Source organism: Nyctereutes procyonoides, unplaced genomic scaffold, assembly GCF_905146905.1.
Source record: "Nyctereutes procyonoides isolate TBG_1078 unplaced genomic scaffold, NYPRO_anot_genome, whole genome shotgun sequence".
Classification (NCBI taxonomy): domain Eukaryota; kingdom Metazoa; phylum Chordata; class Mammalia; order Carnivora; family Canidae; genus Nyctereutes; species Nyctereutes procyonoides.
Window position 1 is genome coordinate 24,422,759 of NW_026575159.1, and position 20,212 is coordinate 24,442,970.

At 38.6% G+C, this 20,212-nt stretch overlaps 1 protein-coding gene across 1 annotated transcript in view; it reads right to left on the reverse strand.

Moving 5' to 3' along the window:
- DNAAF11 (dynein axonemal assembly factor 11) overlaps nt 1-20,212 on the reverse strand; it is a 69,892-nt gene that overhangs the window by 37,603 nt on the left and 12,077 nt on the right. Inside the window, exons 3-6 of the mRNA XM_055314257.1 lie at nt 19,568-19,645; nt 11,154-11,326; nt 8,788-8,981; nt 1,900-2,091 (exon numbers count right to left, since the gene is read on the reverse strand). Of these exons, the coding sequence (XP_055170232.1) occupies nt 1,900-2,091; nt 8,788-8,981; nt 11,154-11,326; nt 19,568-19,645 (637 nt within the window). The remainder of the gene's footprint in view (nt 1-1,899; nt 2,092-8,787; nt 8,982-11,153; nt 11,327-19,567; nt 19,646-20,212) is intronic.

The following is a 20,212-nucleotide window of genomic DNA, read 5'->3' on the forward strand; positions in this document are numbered from 1 at the left end:
TAGCACAAATACATAAAAGAGAAGTCCATTTTTGTGTTTTTTTAAAAAAGATCCCAAATCAAACATTTGCAGAGATGATTTATATGATTTTACAGGGTGGAGAAAGTTCCGGTGGGATGGATCCCAGCCTGTTAACACTCATTACCAAAAGGGGTAGAGACAGGAGGAAAAAAAAATGTGCAGAGAGGAAAGATTCATGGGATAGCATGAAAGAAAAGTGTCAAATGCAAGTTGTAGCTATTTAAAATTACCGAAGATACATAAAAACTTAAAAAGGCATATATGGACAAGTCCTGGAAGACGAGACAGAGAAATGTGTTTAGAAGATGGACTGTAGGCAATTCTTTGCCTTGGATTTCTATTCTTTTAATAAGGTTTTGTATCAGTTAATTGTATTTTAAAATGCAAATTTATGCACATTTTCTGCATTTTAAACTGGGTCCCGAGGTCCAGTAAGTTAATATGTCCATGCACTGCATTATTCTCTATGACCCAGGACAATTAAGGGACAACCAGGAGAGGCACGAACATCTCAGGGACTCATAGAACTGGATACACTGCAGCATCCTGCATGCAGTGACTGGGACTTTTATCCAATCCAGCTGGATATTTTTTTTTTTTTAGGCTATCAGGGAGAGAAAAAAAAATGTTTCCTGGCTTCAGGCTCAATACAAAGTAATACACAATATATTGTACTATATATACATTTTACATATGTATAGAAATATAAACATGATGTGTATATATGTGTGTACATGTGCATAGATGTCGGAAATACAATACATGTTATATAAAAACATGTAGAATTTCCATTTCAGAAGGTTCTTAAATCTGCAAAAACACTTTTACATCTATTAGCTCAAATGATTCTCTTACCAACGTAGTTGGGTAGGTAAGACAGGGACGAGAAGCCCTGTTTAACAGACGAGGAAACAGAGAAGTTAGGTATTTGCCAACATCACACAGACAGTAAGTGGCAGAGTCAGCACATGACCCCACATTTTCTGACGCTATTCCAATGCTCTCCCCAAAGTCCTCAGCAGACTCTCCGTATACAGACCACCAAAGTTTACAGATAAGCATTTTGGATAAAATTCAATTCTCATTTTGGTACCTCCCTATCATTCTGTCTAATGAATAAAATGGCATGAAAGCAGCAGTGATTGCTAACGGTCTTTTTCAATCTTTTAGTTTCTTGCTCTCTGTTGATCATCACAGGATGAGATGCTGCGTTTCACTCCTGTAACTGCCATGCAGATGAGGGTATATAGGAACTAAATGATCACATTACCAAGCACAGGAATTAGAAGTATTTCCATAAGTGGCACATTTTACATACTAGACCTGAGCAATGACATGAAATGGAATGACACGGAGCTTAGCTTTTAAAAAGCCTCTCTGAGAATAACAGTTTAAGCATTGTAGCTTCTAACAAATCACCAAATTATATCTAAACAATTCAGAAGTGAAAGCATACTGCTGAACGTCCAAGAGAGTTGTATTAGGAAAACAGAATGCCTAGTGAAACTAATTTCTAATTTTGCAAATTACAAGACACAAACGAACTTACTCATCCTACAAAGTGCACTTTTTCTTGGTGGTGTGATAATTAGTATCTCTAACCTGGACCATACTTCTTGAAAGTTGTTTAAAAAGTCAAAGACATACAGACAAAACCCTGAGATATCATTCATGATATGCTGTGACAGAGGGTCCTCTGATATCAACAAGTGTTAGTAGATACAATACAACAGGAAGCTGAGCTTAGAAGAAGCAAAGTCAGTGAATGATGGCTAGCAAATATTTAACACATGACGAGTAAAATCATGTGCAATCATGAAAATATAATCCCTAGGACAGCATTACATTACTCTCAATGACAGGAAAACCATGAAATACCTTAATTTTTCTTGGTCTTTCCGTTGTTTTTCCATATGCCTAAGTGTTTCCAGTCGAGATTCAGGAGTAAACAAAGAAGGCTTGTTCCAGAATTCAAAGTCATCTTCGCTGTCCTTGAATTTCTTTTGGTTGCATTCTCCTTCTTGTACTTCTAGTACCTGGACGTGGTCTTTGCTCGCTACTGAAAATGGGCTTGGAAGGAACGAATAGACCAGAGCATGTAAGACCAATCCTGGATGTCTGAGTTTCATCTGTGATGCTGCCCCTTATATCTCTTACACATTTTTCTTATGGTATCTTCTTACCTTTGAATGACAAGACATCTATGAGAGAGAGCCTACCTACATAAGCCAAGTTGGACGAAGTACTGCCCCAACTGAGGTCGTCCCTCATCATCTAATTCGGGGCACACTGCAGGGATCAGACGGAAGGGCTCCTGGGCCTGGCTGATTAGTCACCCAGGGGGCCTTATGAAGAGCACAGATTCCTGGGCTCCCAGCAGAAAGTCTACCCAGTAGATGTGGGGTCAGGTCCAGGAATCTGTGCTTTATAATATATTTTTTTAAGATTTTATTTATTCACAAGAGACACAGAGAGAGGCAGAGACACAGGCAGAGGAAGAAGCAGGCTCCATGCAGGGAGCCCGACGTGGGACTTGATCCTGGAACTCCAGGATCACACCCTGGGCCAAAGGCAGGCTCTAAACTGCTGAGCCACCCAGGGATCCCTTATGATATTTTGTAATAGGTTCTGATGATCAGACAAATTCAGGGACCACTGGGCCTTCCCAATCACCCCATCTCCATTCTGGCACTCCTCAGTTCCACCCTCCATACTGCTCCCAGAGGAATCTTCCCAACAGACAAATTAAATCCTATTTATTTCCAGGTTCTTTAATGATCCTCTATCTCTAATATTCTCTAGTGGGATATTGAGATCTTTTGTGGTAGGGCCTTTCACGTATACTCTCTGATGTCATTGCTTTGGATGGTAACAGTGCTGTGTTCTCTGTTTCATTCATGTTTTGTGGATTGTCAGAGAGTTAAATGATGTCTCTATATGACATCAAATGGGCATATGAGGTATTTGACATTCATTCAGTGTGGATTCAAGAAATATTTATTGAGCATCTTCTCTGTGTCAGGCACCAGAGATCCAAGACAGACAATGACACTACTTTGAGGAAATGCTATTCTAGAGGAGGAAAAATGACACCATTCAAACAGTAAACACCAGGAACTTCTCTCGCCTCGCCTCTCCCTGCAACGTACACTATTTCAAAATGACATTACATGAAAGAATCCATGTGAAGCCTTCAGTACCAAGTATGGCAAACAGTAAGTATTCATTAAATGTTAGATTTTGTTGTTGGTACAGAAATGAGATGACACCAAAGGCTCATTTAGTTGACCTTCAAATAAGATGCCTTTTGAAGGGATGAACCAAAAATACTGGAACATGAAATTTTAACACCATAAACAGGACAGAGAAAGATTCTGCTTACACTTTTTTACATATTACAAAATGTAACTAGATAGTTTAAAAAGCAAAATCATGCAAATTGCTGAAAATGAATGCTTTGTCATATAGCTACCATTCTTTAAACAAAAAAAAGATGTTATTTATTCATGAGAGACACAGAGAGAGACAGAGGCAGAGACATAGGCAGAGGGAGAAGCAGGCCCCCCATGAGGTGCCTGACACAGGACTCAATCTTGGACCCCAGGATCATGACCTGAGCCGAACACAGATGCTCAACCACTGAGCCACCCCAGGTGTCCCACTATCGTCCTTTATGGTGTTGAAAAGGCAATCTATTAAGGGGATCTATAATATTCTCCAACATTCTAAGTAATCATCACTGAAATAATTGGTTCCATTTTCAGTTAAAAGAATTTGTTTTTGCTAGAAAGTGACTAATTGGTTCACTTTTATCTTTCGCAATGCAAAAAGATAAGAATATAAAAATCATTGCTTAAGAAAACTTATAGAAATATCAGCTAAATCACTTAAGTCTCCAAAAGTAGAATGCATGTAAATGCATGCAGCTGGGCAGTGGAGCAGATTGAGCTCATGAAGATATGAACAATGTGCTCTTCAGTCACTTGCTTCAAAGCTGTGCTCTCCGAACTCTCTTCCCACTCGCGAGTACATCTCACAGCCCAACAGTCTTGTTCAAGAAAAGTCCCATCTCACCTACAGGTATTGAAGACCTACAGTTTAAATAAAACTTCCCTTAAACATCCAAATTGAACATCCTTCCTTTCCCTCTCCATACCCTTTTCCCCTCACCCAGCTCATGACTCTGTTTGGGGATAGGGGCATGCGCTGCTCCAACTCCTCATTGCTCACCTAGTCTTTCCCTCTGTATCCCACCTCACTGGTTTCTTCATCAGGTCCCCCCAACAACTTCAAAAATGTGGGTCTGAGACAATGGATGCAGAGAAGGAGGCAAACACCTCTTCTGAGACAGATGCCCTTATACCTTGGCGGTTGGCTCTCTCTCTCTCTAGGGCTGATATTCAGTTATAGGCTTTCTCTTGTGAGCACATATATTGGCTCTTGAAGACATTACGATAGCTTTCCAGGTTCATCATTCTCTGTCTGAGTGATCAACATACCACCAGCTGGCATGTGTAACAAACTATTGACACTGACAATCCACCCCACAGTCTCCTATTGTCACTTCTCTCTTGGGCACCAGCCCTTCAAAGACAGTTCAAGTGCAGTTCCTTATACCATATGTACATGGCCTGTGGGATATTCATAAACCCTTGCCATGACAGATGCTTGAAGTATAAGCTGATTCTATTAATGCCCATTTTCCTGACCCTTCTGCTCTAGGCTATTCCAGGACACATCTCATCTTTTCAATTCTCCAGGCTGGAAGCAGGCTTCAGATCTAGACAAGGGATGAGATGCTTGCCTCTCCTTCTTGCAGCCCTGGGATCTTTGTGGTGTTTCTTCTTGAAAGATCTTGAAAGGGGAATAGCCCCCTACTCCTCTCTGAGCAAGTCAATAATTCACTATTTCAATGACCTTCCTGCAAAATGTCTGGGTTTCTGTTCAAATAGGCTGAATGCAGTCATAGGACCAATGCCTGTAGGACCAGCCAGTCAGTTCTGTGGGGAGGCAGGTAGGCACCTGCAAGAAACCCAACTCTATGCTTCTACTCAATGCAAGCAATGGATCATTTTCAACATTTGTAAACTTGTATAAACCAAGAAGAGGAAATGATCCCAAACACATCTTACGTGCCTGTTATAACTTTGATGCAAAACACTGAAAAAAAATACAATGAAAAAAAGACTATTATAGCATAAACTCACAAACATAGGTCTGAATATTATAAATAAAATATTAGCAAAATGAATGTAGGGATCTATTAAAAACATGCCATGGTCCAAGTGAATTTATTCTGGAAATTAAAGATGGCTTAATATTGGGAAATCTATGAATTTGACTCACACATTAATAGACAAACATAGTTATCTCAATAGATGCAAAAAAAGCATTTCATAAGATCCAGTATCTGTGATGATGAAAATGCTTCATCAACTTGGAATCGAAGGACATGTACTTAACTCTTCCAAAACCCCATGATCAGAACCTTACTTATAATGAGAAATTGGAAACATTCTTTTTATTGTCAGAACTAGACAGATTCTCACTCTTACAATGGGTATCCCACTCTATCCCGGAGACCTTAGCAGGCACGATAAAGAAAACAAAAAAGTAAAAGCGGAAGAATTGGAAAACAATTTTAAAGTTCCCATTTATTAAAAAAAAAAAATGTGGGGCAGCCTGGGTGGCTCAGTGGTTTAGTGCCACCTTTGGCTCAGGTTGTGATCCTGGAGACCCGGAATCCTGTCCCACGTCAGGTTCCCTGCATGGAGCTTGCTTCTCCCTCTGCCTGTGTCTCTGCCTCTCTCTCTCTCACTCTGTGTCTCTCATGAATAAATAAATAAAACCTTTTTTTAAAAAATGTGTTTTTCTACGTAGAAAATACAGGATCAGCTACAGCCTAACTACTGTATCTTTTTTAAAAGTTCAGCAAGATTGCTTAATACCATATCAGTATACAGAAATCATTCGTCTCTTTATACAACAGCAAGAACCAATTACAAGAGTATTTTAAAAATCTCATTCTATGAGATACTTAGAAATAAATCTAATAAAAGATGGTGTAAAACCTTTATGGAGAAAATTATGAAACCTTATTGAAGTACTCAGAAGAAGGCCTAAATAAATAGAGAAAGCTATTCCAAAGTTCAGCAAAGAAAGAATCAAAGTCATGAAGATGTCAACTTACCCCTAATTAACATATAAATTAAATGCAATTTCAATCAAAATTACACTAGGGATTTTTTAGGGAGTTTGAAATAGCAGATTCTAAACTTCTTAGAGAAAAGTAAAGAGCTAAGAACAGCTGAGATAAATTTGGAAAATGGGAATAACTCCTACCAAATATCAAGATTTACCACAAATCTACAGATATTAAAACCATGTGAGCTCCAAATTCATGGAGCAGTCTAGGAAGCTCAGAAATGAACCCATGAGTACATGAGTAGAGAGTATATGGTAAGGGGGTGGTGTTAGAGATCAGAAGAATAACACCTTAATAATGGTGCAGGCAATTAGCTCCCCATATGGGAAATGATTGGTACCCAACCCCATGCTGTCATCAAAGGTTAATTCCCCATAGACACATATGATACTGGAGTAATGAAGAAATTCATAAATGAGACCAAAAAAATAACAAAAGTAAAACCTAACTACATTACTATTTTTGAATTCTATAAAGAGGAAGCACTTACAAAAAATAAAGATAAATACCCACCATTTGCTTCAACGTGGATGGAACTGGAAGGTATTATGCTGAGTGAAGTAAGTCAATCGGAGAAGGACAAACATTATACGTTCTCATTCATTTGGGGGATATAAATAATAGTGAAAGGGAATAGAAGGGAAGGGAGAAGAAATGTGTGGGAAATATCAGAAAGGGAGACAGAACATAAAGACTCCTAACTCTGGGAAACGAACTAGGGGTGGTGGAAGGGGAGGAGGATGGGGGGTGGGGGTGAATGGGTGACGGGCACTGAGGGGGGCACTTGACGGGATGAGCACTGGGTGTTATTCTGTATGTTGGCAAATTGAACACCAATAAAAGATACATTTATTAAAAAAATTTAAAAAAATAAAGATAAGTCGAAGGCTGGAAGAAGATATTTGCAAAGCATAGAACCACTAAAGAATTTGCATCTACAACATAAAAGAAGCATAAATCAGTAAGAAGAAAACTTACAACTTATTTAAAATAGGCAGAGGACTTGAGGAGAAGAAATATGGATAGCCAATTAGAATAGAAGAAGACATTTAAGATGCTGAAACCCACTAGTAATTCTAAGAATGCAAATAAAGTAAAACATTAGGGGGTATTTAACAACCAACTTGGTTGGTTCAAGTTTTAAAATACCATATTATCTAGTGTAGGCAAAGATCAGGAACTCTTCCTATACTTTTGATATAGGAGTATAAATTAATGGTTTAGAAAAACTGAGCAATGAATATAAAGTTTAAAAAAAAATTCCAAATTGGTGATGTATAATGTCTCTGCTGAATACTCTAGAGAAACTTTCATACCCACATGAGGAGACGTGTGTAATGTTGTCTGAAGGAAATGAAAGCGGGAAACAATCTAAATGGCCATCCAATGAGGGATGGCTGCATGGGGGCTGATCTCCAGCTGGCATCTACTGGGGGTCCCTGCAGGCTGTGAGAGCCTGTGCACATCCTGATCCGTCAGGGTCAGTGAGTCACCAGCTGTTAGATATTTGAATATCACCACTGGGATAAACTGTGATTCATCCAACGGAATGTTATTCCCCAGTTAGAAAGAATGAACTAGCTCTACCTGTCTTTGTATGCAAAATTTTCAAAAACATAACGTTGAATGAAAAGCAAAGTTGTAGAAAGATACTGTTTGTGCTAAAAAAAAAAATACAAGCCATTCTTGTTCAAGGAGGCATAATTACATCGTAAATATATTTATAATATGGATGGGATCACATATACCAGATATGCACTTAACTATTAGGATGGTGGACAAATTAAAGATGAAAGGAGAATGAGATGGGCTCTCAGGGATATTTTATTTCTTATTTTTAAAAAGATCCAAAGCAAACATGCAAACTATTGATATTTATTAAAGCTGGGTGGGACTATACTGCCTATTGGTTTTTAAAACATTTATATATGTCTCAAATATTTTATAATTATTGCTTTCTCAAGATTAAGAGATTCTGTTTTCAAAACATTTAAAGCTTTCACTATATGGAATCCAATCAACTGACTATAGCTGCAATTCACTTAAAATAAACAAGCGTGAAAAATTCATGCTTGTAAAAAAAGACAAATTTAGAGGCTTATTAATCACATTAAAATGTATTCATTATATAATTCACAAAACAGAATATTTTATGATGCAATCAGAATTATTTGATTTATAATAATGTGATTTACATTTAACTTTTCTAAAATATCCCTACTATTATAAATCAAAGTTACACCTGTTAATTCATCTTTCCTGTGCATCTTATAGAGATTTATCTGAGGATAATCTTAGATGCAAATTAAATTTGCTAGCTTGGAAAGGCATTTTTTTTTTCCTAAGTAAGGAAAGCCTCAGAGAATTGACACAAACAATGAGACATTCATACTGTTTCCTCCAAAATTCACATCACAATTATTCTTCAAATCAGTCATCCGAAATACGATGCTGCGAACACTTTGGGAAAAGAAAATCATTTGCTGCTTTTAACCAAAGTTAAGCAGAAAGTAAGCTCCCATAACTTGATTGCATGTAGAGTAGTACTGACATTTCCATACCTCTGTCCCTCATAACTCCTCCCCTCAGCTTCATTTTTATCCTCTTCTCGCAGGTTCTTCAGAGCCTCTTCCTTGTCTTTGGCTCGTCTCAGGCAGTAAGCTTTCTCTTGCTCTCTGATTTGTTGTTCAATTACTGGAAAGTTCTGCAATGCCTGAATCCTCTCAGATCGCTCTATTTCTTTACCGTCCAACCACTTGAATAAAGAACAACCAACATCGTGCAATTATTCAAAAGTCACAATTTGAATCAGCCCGAATTTGACTTTGATTGGAATATTGTAAATTTAGAAATAAGAAGTAATGCACCATAGTGATATGGAATTAAAAGCTAAGTAATTAATGGGAAACATCAGAAACTTTGATCAAAACCAATGCTTATGTCATGCATGTAACAGAGCTACAAAGTATATTTACTGGCAAAATAATAAGTAGGTCTTCTGTTGAAGCCAATTATTAACTACAAACTCCCAAAATATATTGATTTTTATAGCTGCTCACTATATAAAGAATATCAAAGCCTCAAGTCAAACCACAGCTCCAAAGTATGACGATGACACTTCTCAACTGCTCTCTACAAAAAAGGGCCTTGTGTGCTAACACAAAGTTGGGCTCTAATATAGAGGGGCACATGTTCTACCCTCCACAACAAGATGCATACACTACATTGTTAACTATTACGGTCACTGTTTATACTTGGTGTTTTTATACTGATTTTCCAAGCTAAAATATTAGAATAATTATCTTGATGGGCCCATTGGAATCACAGGGGTCCATATAAGGAAAAGAAGAAGTGTCAGGGTCAGATTCAGGGAGAGATTGGAAGATGCTATAATGCTGGCTTTGGGGATGAAAGTAGGGGCAAGAGCTCAAAAATGCAGGGAAATGAATTCTCCCATGAGAGTGACAGAAGGAACACAGTCCTGACAACACCTTGATTTTAGATTTCTGGCTCCAGAAGTATAAGAGCATAAATTTGTCTTGTTTTAAGCCACTACATTTATGGTAATTCATTACCACAGCAATAGGAAACTAATACAAAAGGAAAAAATGCACAGAGAATGGGTAAAATATAAATTTAAAAGATTATCGGGATCAGTAAAATTATAAATCAAAATTATTATCTTGATATTTGGAAAAATAATTCGAGGTATGTTTTGGAGACTCCAATGGCTGGGGCAGATGGGCTGCAGGTTTCAGGCACCTGGCTGACAGCTGTCCCAGCTTCTATACTGAACACCCAGCAATAACAGGGGATCCGGCCCCCTTCCAGGGAAGTGGCTCATCGTGGTATGCTACAGGATCCATTTCTATGATATTCTGGTTCTCATCAGTTCATTTTTTTTTTTTAGTACGTCACTGTATACTGATGATCAGCTTGGGTTATGTTTGAGCTAATTTATCATTCTATTCTAAATATATATTCCAGATTCAATTACCTGAGTCACTCATTCTCTTAATCAAAAAGATTTTACATTAGAAGAAATGTGTTCCATAAATCCAGTAATCTTGACTATGCACAACGCAACAGTCTAAAAACAAATGTCCTCTGAAAATAAAAGAAAATGCCAATCACAAAGCCAATGCATCCATGCATTTTCTTGCAGAAGTACCGGGCTGCACACAGGTCAGAAACTCTCGGAATTACATGAAAATTAGTATTACTAGTTGAACAAAATCAGGTATATGATTTCTCTAGAAACTATTTGTTTTTCCTTAGGTTTCAAAAACATTAGGTTAGGGGAGATACTGCACAACAGGTTAACACATAGAGTAAAGACCCTCACAGGAGTCCTTGGACCAGCAGCATCTGTGCTGAGAGTTTATTAGAAATGGAAAATCCTGGGTGCCAAGTCAGACCTATGAATCAGAAACTCAGGGGTATGGCCCAGAAAACATCACCCAAGTACTCCAAAGCATAGCGAAGTCTCAGAACCACTAACACAGCGAATGCATTAAGAGAAAACAATGATTAAAAAAATAATTATTATTATAAAAGCACAGTAGTTTAAAACAATGTACTACAAAGGTATATAGCTGTAGTCATCTCAAAAATTCTACGCTTCTGGTTTGCTATTAGCAAAGATGAATGCCCTCCATGACTGTGATTTGCATTAATCAAGGAATAGTTCAGCTAAGCTCTGTTGTGTCCTGAACAAGAAAGGAGAAATGTATTTATTTTGCAAAAGTTTATTAAAGCTATTAAAACAACGTTAAAGTTTAGTAAATTGAAGGATTAGTTTTGATTTTCTGGAAAACTCCATTCTCTAAAACCACACATTCCCTGACAATGCTGTGAATAAACAGGCATTATTGCAGTTGCTTGTTTTCATTTCTCCAAGATCTCTGCATCATTAAAAGAAGCGTACCTTTAACTGTTGAAGAGTTGCCACCACAAACTGCCTGTAGCCGTCAAAGTCAGCACACGGATTACCCATGAGAAAGAGCTCCTTCAGGTGGATATTGTGCTGAAGGGTTTTAATGCTGCTCAGCTCCCCAATGAAATTTACAGTCAGGTCGAGTTTTGTCAGCCCTTCACATCCTGTTGAAAGAAGTGAAAAGAAAACAAAGAAAAAAATCACACTGGTAATGAAATGTGAATAATAGCTCATAGCAGGAACAACGGTTGCAATATTTTAAGTATGCTGATTAATTGCATGGCTTACCAAGAAGTGGGTTTTCAGAAATATCAACTCAAAGGGTTAGCCCTGACTCACTTCTCCAGGTGCATTTCCCCTTCATTTCTCCAGCCAGGGGAAATCACTTTCCCTGCCCGTAGCTGCAAGCCCTGGGTTGGTTAACACGTGGATTTGGTCACTATGTGCTGCTGGGGTGGACATGACATTGGGACAAAGCTCCCTCTAGAGAGGACACCTGCAATCTGTTCTGAGAATTTTGCCAGGTAGGACACATCTCACCATGAAGGGTGATGGCGGGAGGGGTCCCCAAAAGGAAAGGCAGTTCATAAAACCTAGGCATCAGAATTAATATTTACAAAGGGTAGTAAATCTGCCCCATCCACCTTCATCACAGAGTTGGCCGGGGCTACAGAAATCTGAATCAACGCCCTTTGCTCACGTCCCATGGGAACTTGGTAGTTAAGGATGCAGACTTCAGAATTAGGCAGATAAGATTTCAAGTCCTATCTCAGTCACATCCTTGCTGTGTGATGTTGGATAAATTACAAGATTCAGCCTTCTTATCTGTGGTATTCTAAGAGCACTGGGACCCAACTCAGGGGTTTCTGTGAAGACAATATGATTCATGTGATGTACTTAGCACAATACCTGCCACCTAGAGCTTCAGTAACCATTAGCTAGGATGAGAAATGACCCAATAAACACTCCAAGGATTATGTTGGACAATGTGCCTAAGGGGGAAGAAGGATGCTTGCTGTCCCATGAGCAGAGAGTTTCCAGTTCCTCACTGTGGACTTAGGAAGAGTTGACTTGGTTCATACAGCAGCCTCTGTGAGCTAGGTAGGATGGTGTCTCCTCCGTGGCTGGCTTGTATTTGTCAGGCCAACCTGGCAGATTTTGTGGCCTTTAATATCTAAAGAGCCATCTCCAGCTGAAAACCCAGTCCTACCTTGCTGTGTACTCATTTCTTTTAATATCTACATGCTCCACTCTTCCCATACATTTCCTGACTATATCCTGTTTTTCTGCTGTTGTTTTTTGGCTATATAACTTAGGGAAAACTTTGGTTCCCGATATATTAACCTCACCAGTATGATGCAGATTCAGATGGGTTCACAGTTTTGCATCTGTTTCACCTTTGGCAAGATTTTTCTCACATTGCTGAAGGCTGTCCTATGGAACCAGCTCCATTAAATGCTAGTATTCTCTTCCTTACCCTTTTTTTTTTCAACATTTTATTTATTTATTTATTCATGAGAGACCCAGAGAAAGAGGCAGAGACATAGGTAGAGGGAGAAGCAGGCTCCTGCAGGGAGTCCGATGTGGGACTCAATCCCAGGACCCGGGATCACGACCTGAGTCAAAGGCAGATGCTCAACCACTGAGCCACCCAGGCATCCCATTCCTTACCCTTTCTTGATGCTAGCACCTGACTCCACCTTGTCCAGAATTCCATGTTTTCCTCTTATCTAGTCTTATCCCATACAAGAATCTTCGAAATAAGATAGTTCTACCTGAGTGCTTCCAGATGTAGGACCTCACCCAATAGTCATGCCTCCATTCCTTCATTTATCCATTCATCCAGGAGTTACTGGGTACCTGCTATGACCAAGTTACTGAGCCAGGTCTTCAGAATAAAGTGGTTAAAAAAAATCTCTGGCATTTCACCTCAAGCTTATGTCTAATATGGAGCAAGGAGAAAAAAGATGGGCATTCCAGGAAAAAAAAATTCTTGGTGCAAAGAAGTGAATCTGGAGAAGCAGGCAGAACCAGAAGTAGGCAATGACCGTCATTACATTATAAGCCAGCCTAAATCAATATGTACTGGTTCTTCTTTCTCTATCCCCATTTGTTGTCCAGCCCACTGGTCCTGGCTTCCATCCCCAACATTCTACTAGATCTGTTCCTCTCAAGGTGACCAAGGGCCTTCACGTTGACAAATCCAACAGAACCTCTCAATCCATTATGTCACTAGAACAGTCTGTGCGTATGGCACAACTGACCATGAATTCTTTTTTAAAAATGTTTTTAAAACTCTAGCTTATTTTTTTTAGTTTTATTTATTTTTAAATTCTTGTTTTAATTTTAGTTAACATAGTGTTTTATTAGTTTCAGGTGTACAATATAGTGATTCAACACTTCCATATATCACCTGTTGCTCATCACGTCAAGTACACTATCTAATGGACCATGAATTCTCTCTGAAATGTCTCAGTTGTGTTGGAAAAGAGTGATACTACTCTCTCCTTGTTCTCTTTTATAATGTTTATTCCCCTTGATCTCTTTTACAGACTTTTCTACTCCATCAATGGTAATATGTCCCAGATTTCCATCCTTGACTCAGTATTCTCTTGCCTCATGTTTCTCTTGATAACAATAGTCATGTCCTTCAATTCTGATGAGTCCCAAAAAACAATCTCATATCTGACCATCCAATTGAATGTCATACTCCTGTTTCCAAGTGCCTATAAGACATCCCATTAGATATGCCTAAAAAGAATTCTCCATATTTCCTCTCACTCTCCTCTCAAGACAGTTTTCCTGCCTCCTTTATGTCTCAGTCCTACTAATGTCACCACTGCCATTTTGGTATCAGATGTGACTTTGATGCCAAGAGTAAAGTCACAACGAACTTGAGTTTTAAGCTAAATTGTTCTCTCAGGCCCTTCACTTCATCAGTCACCAAGCCCTGCAGATCTCAACCCGTACATCCCTTCCACCTGCTTCTTATCTACTGTAATACTATTGTCAACAGTCCAGCTCAGGTTCTTATCCTCCTGTGCATGCAATACGGCATATCTCCTGAATAGCCTCCCTATATTTTGAGAAGAGGAAGGAAGGACAGAAGGAAGAAAAGGGTGACATTTGAAAGACTTCAACATGTTCAAAAATTTATGTATTTTTTATTTTGTTGTAATTTTATAGATGAAGGACCCTCCAAATGTCTATTATATTTTTCAAAGTGATAGATATTACTTGTTCTTCTACTTGGCCTACCCATAAGAAAGTAAACCACATCTACCATCCTAGTGAAAAATTCTTGCTGAGCTAGTGAGGCTAGAGAAAGCCTCTTCTTCGGAGTTAGGTACTCCTTCCTTTAACGGAGTCCCATCCTCCAGCTCCTTTTCTTCAAAGATCCACCTCAGGGGCTCATGGGGGTGAGAAGGTCATTGAAATTGACAACACTGATTTCCCTAGGGGGCAAAACTCACACTGTTAGAAACCCCACCTCTCCTTCCAGGTTAGGGTGAATAAGGAGGAGGGATGGAAAAAGAAGGCAATTCATTACATCCTGCTGAATCCAAACCGGGTCGGGGATTGGGGGGCGCAGGGAATTATGCTAGCTAGGTTCTGCCACCCAGCAAAACATAAAAATAAACAAGCAAAAATCCATATTATGTTTAAAATTATATTGAGATTTACTCAAGTAGGTGGGCTGGGTATGTATATCCATCTTCCTCCTCTCTTACTCAAACCTTTAAAATAAAATAACAAGTGCATATTTACCAGCACATTTACCATATGACGCATCCTGCCTCCCTACTGCTCATCCCTCCAAACATATCCTCCAACTACCCTGCACCCAGGGCCTCCCTCTTAGAGCTGGAAGGTGGCGCTCTCCAGAAGTGTCCAGGTAGAGGCCTGCAGAGGGCTGGGGACCTCGGTTCCCAAAGCTCAAAAAGACAATAGTGACGCTGCTGCCCTCTCGTGGCAGATGAACAAAACATACCAGGAAACAACTGTCCTTTTCAGAGCCTTCCTTAACAAAAACAAGCCCTGGACAAGCCAACTGAGAGTGAGAGTTTTAATTATTTCTCTGACATTACAGACTGACATTTTGCCATCACAAAACATGCATACAGAGTAAATTTTGTTTTTCCACTTGTCCACATGAGAATGTGGAATGGGGCTGTAGAGTGGCAGCTGGAGAAGGATGATGGATTCCATTTTTAATGCAGAAAAATGTCCATGATGGAAAGAATCTTCCCAGTTCCAGCACTGATGATAGCTTTGGGGCCCTTGATCATGTTGGTGTTTTTGGTTTTGAGGATGAAAATTAAGAACATAGGATGAATACTTATGTCTTTGTTGAAGTATAACCTTGAAAGCCACCAAAATACCCATTTGTACACTAGGAGGCAAACAGGCTAAGAGCGTAAGTAAAGTCCGCCTAATTTTAGCTATTGGCAGATGGGGGTGTGGCGGAGAGGGCAGCTTGCTTGCCTCTGCTCCAGGCCTCTGTACTCCAGAGTAAAGCCTGCCAGTCACCATGCCCTGCCCTCTCACACGGAGCCCTCAGTAGCCCTGGCAGCCAAGTGAGAGGCCGGATGTAGAAACAGAACCTCACAACCACAGAACAAGCCCACACCAGCCCACACCAGCCACCTAATTAGCCAAATCCTTTGTGATTATGAACAGACACAAAGTGTTACCAGGCATTTTAAAAATAAATAAATAAAAGCACAAAATAGAAGCCTGCAAAGTAAAACAGGAAACCTTCCAGAATGTAGAAGAACAAGACAAAGAGGTTTAAATAAGGAATACAGGGTAAGAGAAATGGAAGATTAATCTAGTACAACCATTTTAAAGAAGTTCTAGGGGAGATGAGAGAAAACAGAGGTGATGGATATGTCTACTATCTTGATTGTGGTGATGGGTTTCATGGTGTGCATATACCCGAACTCAACAAATTGTTTACCTTAAACCTTACAGGTTTTTAAATATCAATTATGCCTCAATAAAGCTATTTTTAAAAAGATTTATTTACTTGAGAGAGTGCAGGAAGGGACAGAGAGAGAGAATATCCAAGCAGACTCCCGTTGAGCACAGAGTCCAACACAGGGTTCGATCTCACCAGCCATGAGATCAGGACCCGAGCCGAATCCACGAGTCAGATGCTTAACCAACTGAGCCAACCAGGTGCCCCAAAGCTACTAAAAAAAAAAAAAAAAAAAAAAAAAAAAGACTATGCTCCAAAGAACACCATTAAGAAAGTTGACATGAAATCCCACAAAATGAAATAATATATCTACAAATCATATATCTGACCATATTTTAGTATCCAAAATATACAAACAGACCTTACAACTCAACAATAAAATGACAAACAACCTAATTAGAAAGTGGGCAAAGACTCTGAATGAACATTTCTTCAAATAAGATACACAAATGGCCAATAAGCACATAAAAAATGCCCAGGATCATCAGTCATTAGGTAAATGCATATCAGAATCAGGATGAGATGCCACTTCACACCCATCAGGATGGCACCTATAAAAACAAACATGTAAATAAAAGCATAAAATAACAAGTGTTGGCGAGGATGTGGAGAAGTTGGAGCGCTCAGAAATTGTTGGTCAGAATGTAAAATGGTGCAACTACTCTGGAAAACAGTTCGGCAGTTCCTTAAAAAGTTAAACAGAGAATTATCATGTGATCTGGCAATTCCACTCCTAGGTGTACACTAAATTAATCGAAAACACATGTTTAGGTAAAAACATGTACATTAATGTTCAGAGTAACTTTATTCACAATCAAAAAGTGGAAGCAACGCAAATGCCCATCAACTAACAAGTGGGTAAACAAAATGTAGTGCATCCACACAGTGGAATGTTACTCAGCCTCAAGAGACAAGGAAGTACTGATAACGTGGCACCGTGTGGATAAGCCCTGAGAACATCATGCTATACACATAAAGGACCACATATTGTGCCATTCCATTTTCATTAAATGTTCAGAATGGGAAAATCTGTGGAGACAAAGAGTAGAGCAGGGGTTAGGGCAAAGAGGGAATGAGAGGGATGCCAATGGATACAGGGTTTTGTATGGGGTGATGGAATGTTCCAGAATTGGATAGTGATGATGGGGGCAGACCCTTGTGAGTACATTAAAAACCACTGAATTGTATATTTTAAAATGGTTAGTTTATGGTGTGTGAATAATATATCAATTAAAAAATAAATGGTTCAGAGGATCCCTGGGTGGTTCAGTGGTTTAGTGCCCGCCTTCTGTCCAGGGTGTGATCCTGGAGTCCCGGGATCGAGTCCCACATCAGGCTCCCTGCATGGAGTCTGCTTCTCCCTCTGCCTGTGTCTCTGCCTCTATCTCTCTGTGTGTCTCTCATAAATAAATAAAATCTTTAAAAATAAAAAAATTAAAAATAATGGTTCAAAAATTTCAATTAAGAGACATTTTGAGAAAAAATTCAATTTTCCACATTCATCTTATTTTTTATTGAGGTATAATTGACATACAGCATTATATTAGTTTCAGGTGTACACCATAGTGATTTGATATTTGTATAGACTGTGAAAGGATCACCACAGAAGTCTAGTTAACATCTGTCACCTTAAGGAGTTACAGAATTTTTTTCTTTCTGTTGAGAACTTTTAAGATCCACTCTCTTAGCAATTTTCAAATATGCAACACAGCATAATTAATTATAGTCACCATGCAGTGCATTACATCCTCATGACTTATTTACTTTATAGTTTTAAGGTTCGTACCTTTTGACTCCCTTCATCCATTTTGCCTACTTCCCCCTCAGCCCTGCCTCTGGCAACCACCAAATCTTCTGTTCTGTGTATCTCTAAGCTTGGTGTTTTGCTTTGTTTTTTAGATTCCACATGTAAGTGAGATCATATAGTATTTGTCTTTGACTTATTTCACTTAGCGTAATACCCTGGAGGTCCATACATGTTGTCAAAATGGTAACATCCTATTTTTTTTTAATGACTGAGTAATATTCCAGTGTGTGTGTGTGTGTGTGTGTGTGTGTGTGTCATATTTTCTTTATCCAAAAAATACATTGGTTTCTTTTTTATGTGATAAATTTGAGATGCACTAAAGAAATTAAATGTAAAAAATGCAATCATTAAAACCAGAACTTAATACAGAATATATTTATATTTAGAAACTATGAAGAAAAAGATTAATAAAGTTGAGTATATTAAAATGTAAGAATTCTGAATGATACTAGCATCATAATTAGAATAAAAGAAACAGTGGATTTAGGAGAAAATATGTAGAATACATAAATAAAGGACTCATATCTGGAATGCATATGAGCACATAAAAAGAAAGATAAATCAACATAAAAATGACCAAAAAATATGAAGCAGTAATTCACAAAATAAGAAATACAAATACTCAATAAAAATCAGCAGGGCTATATGGACACTCAATAAATGAGATACGAATTTACTTTTATTTTATTTTTTTAAGATTTTATTTATTTGAGAAAGAGAGAAAGAACACATGAGGGGTAGAGAGAGATAGCAGGAGAGGAACAAGGAGACTCCCCTCTGAGCAGGGAGCCTGATGCAGAATTTGATCCCAAGACCCCAGGATCATGACCTGAGCTGAAGGCAGATACAGACGCTTAACTAACTGAGCCACCCAGGCACCCCAGTGAGATGCAAATTTAAAAAATTATTTGATAACAATGCCTTCCCATTTAAAAAATAAAAAAAGATTACTTGTAAAAAGTGTTAATGACTTGTGTAAAAATGGGTACTCACATGAACTACCAATACAAAAGTAAACTGATGACTTTTTGGGCAACAACGGGGCATTATTTTTCAAAATGTGCATATTTAAACCCAGGAATTCCATGCCTAAGTGTGTGTCCTATAAAAACATGTACACATGCACACAGAGTAAAATGTAGAAGAATCCTCATTGTGGCCATGCTTATAATAGCAAAATTCTGGAAACCACCCAAATGTCCATCTACAGAAAATTTGTGAGATATACCAGTGTACAATCATTCTAGTAGAGAGCTCCCACATTTCCTGGATATCAAAGAACAAGGTAATTTCATGGAAGAAATCAATCTTTAAAACAACAGTCATAGTACGATCCTATTGGTACAAAGTAAATGAAACAAAACTACCTTCTATTCAACCAGGGGTTAATTTTAACACCACTACCCCAGGAAAGGAAACTGGGTTAGGATGGAGGTGAAGTAGACTTTCCGTTTCGAAATTTATGTACCTCTTTATTGTTTGAATTTTTCATCACAATAATTAAAACATAAGACTCAGGTAAAATGTTAATTTGAAAAGTGTAACTCTTGTTTAAGTGATACTGTTTAAATTCAGTTGCAATATATTCATAATAAAATATAAGAAGAAAATTCTTACCTTCCAAATTTTCAATTTTTTCAATGTTGTTTAAAGCTAAATTCAAATATTCAAGTTTCTTGAGTTTGCTAACATTTTCTGAAATATACAAACAATGTAGTTAATTAACCTTCAAGATAAAAGCTATTTTACATAATCTGCTGCGAAAAAGATAGAGGGAATCTAAGCATCATTACGGTTATCAAAACCATGTTGCTTTTTCATGTCTACACCTGGACTGGACATTAGACATTGTTGGTTGCCAAAAGCAGCATCATGTCTTCCTCCATCCTTCCTAATAGAATCCAGTTCTGCTCTTGTCTCTAGCCAGCTCTAATTCCAGGGAATCTGACTTAACCAAGCTGGGCCAGGGCATAGCAATAGCATGTCCCTTCCTAAGGACACCTCAGGACCTAGGGTTCGGCCAACCAGCCCACGGCAATCTCCTGGCAACTTTGTGATGGAGAAGAGGACATGCACAAGTGCTCCCAGTCAGATGAGAGGCAAAGATCTATATTCCATGCTTGGGGATTGCCTTTTTCTTTCTCCTGCTGGATGTGAAAAAGGAAGAAAGTGATATCCTTATTGCTACCACAGTCATGCTGCAGCCATGAGGAAACCAGCTGTAGGCTGGAGCCCACGCTAGGACAGGTGGAGCAGAAAAAA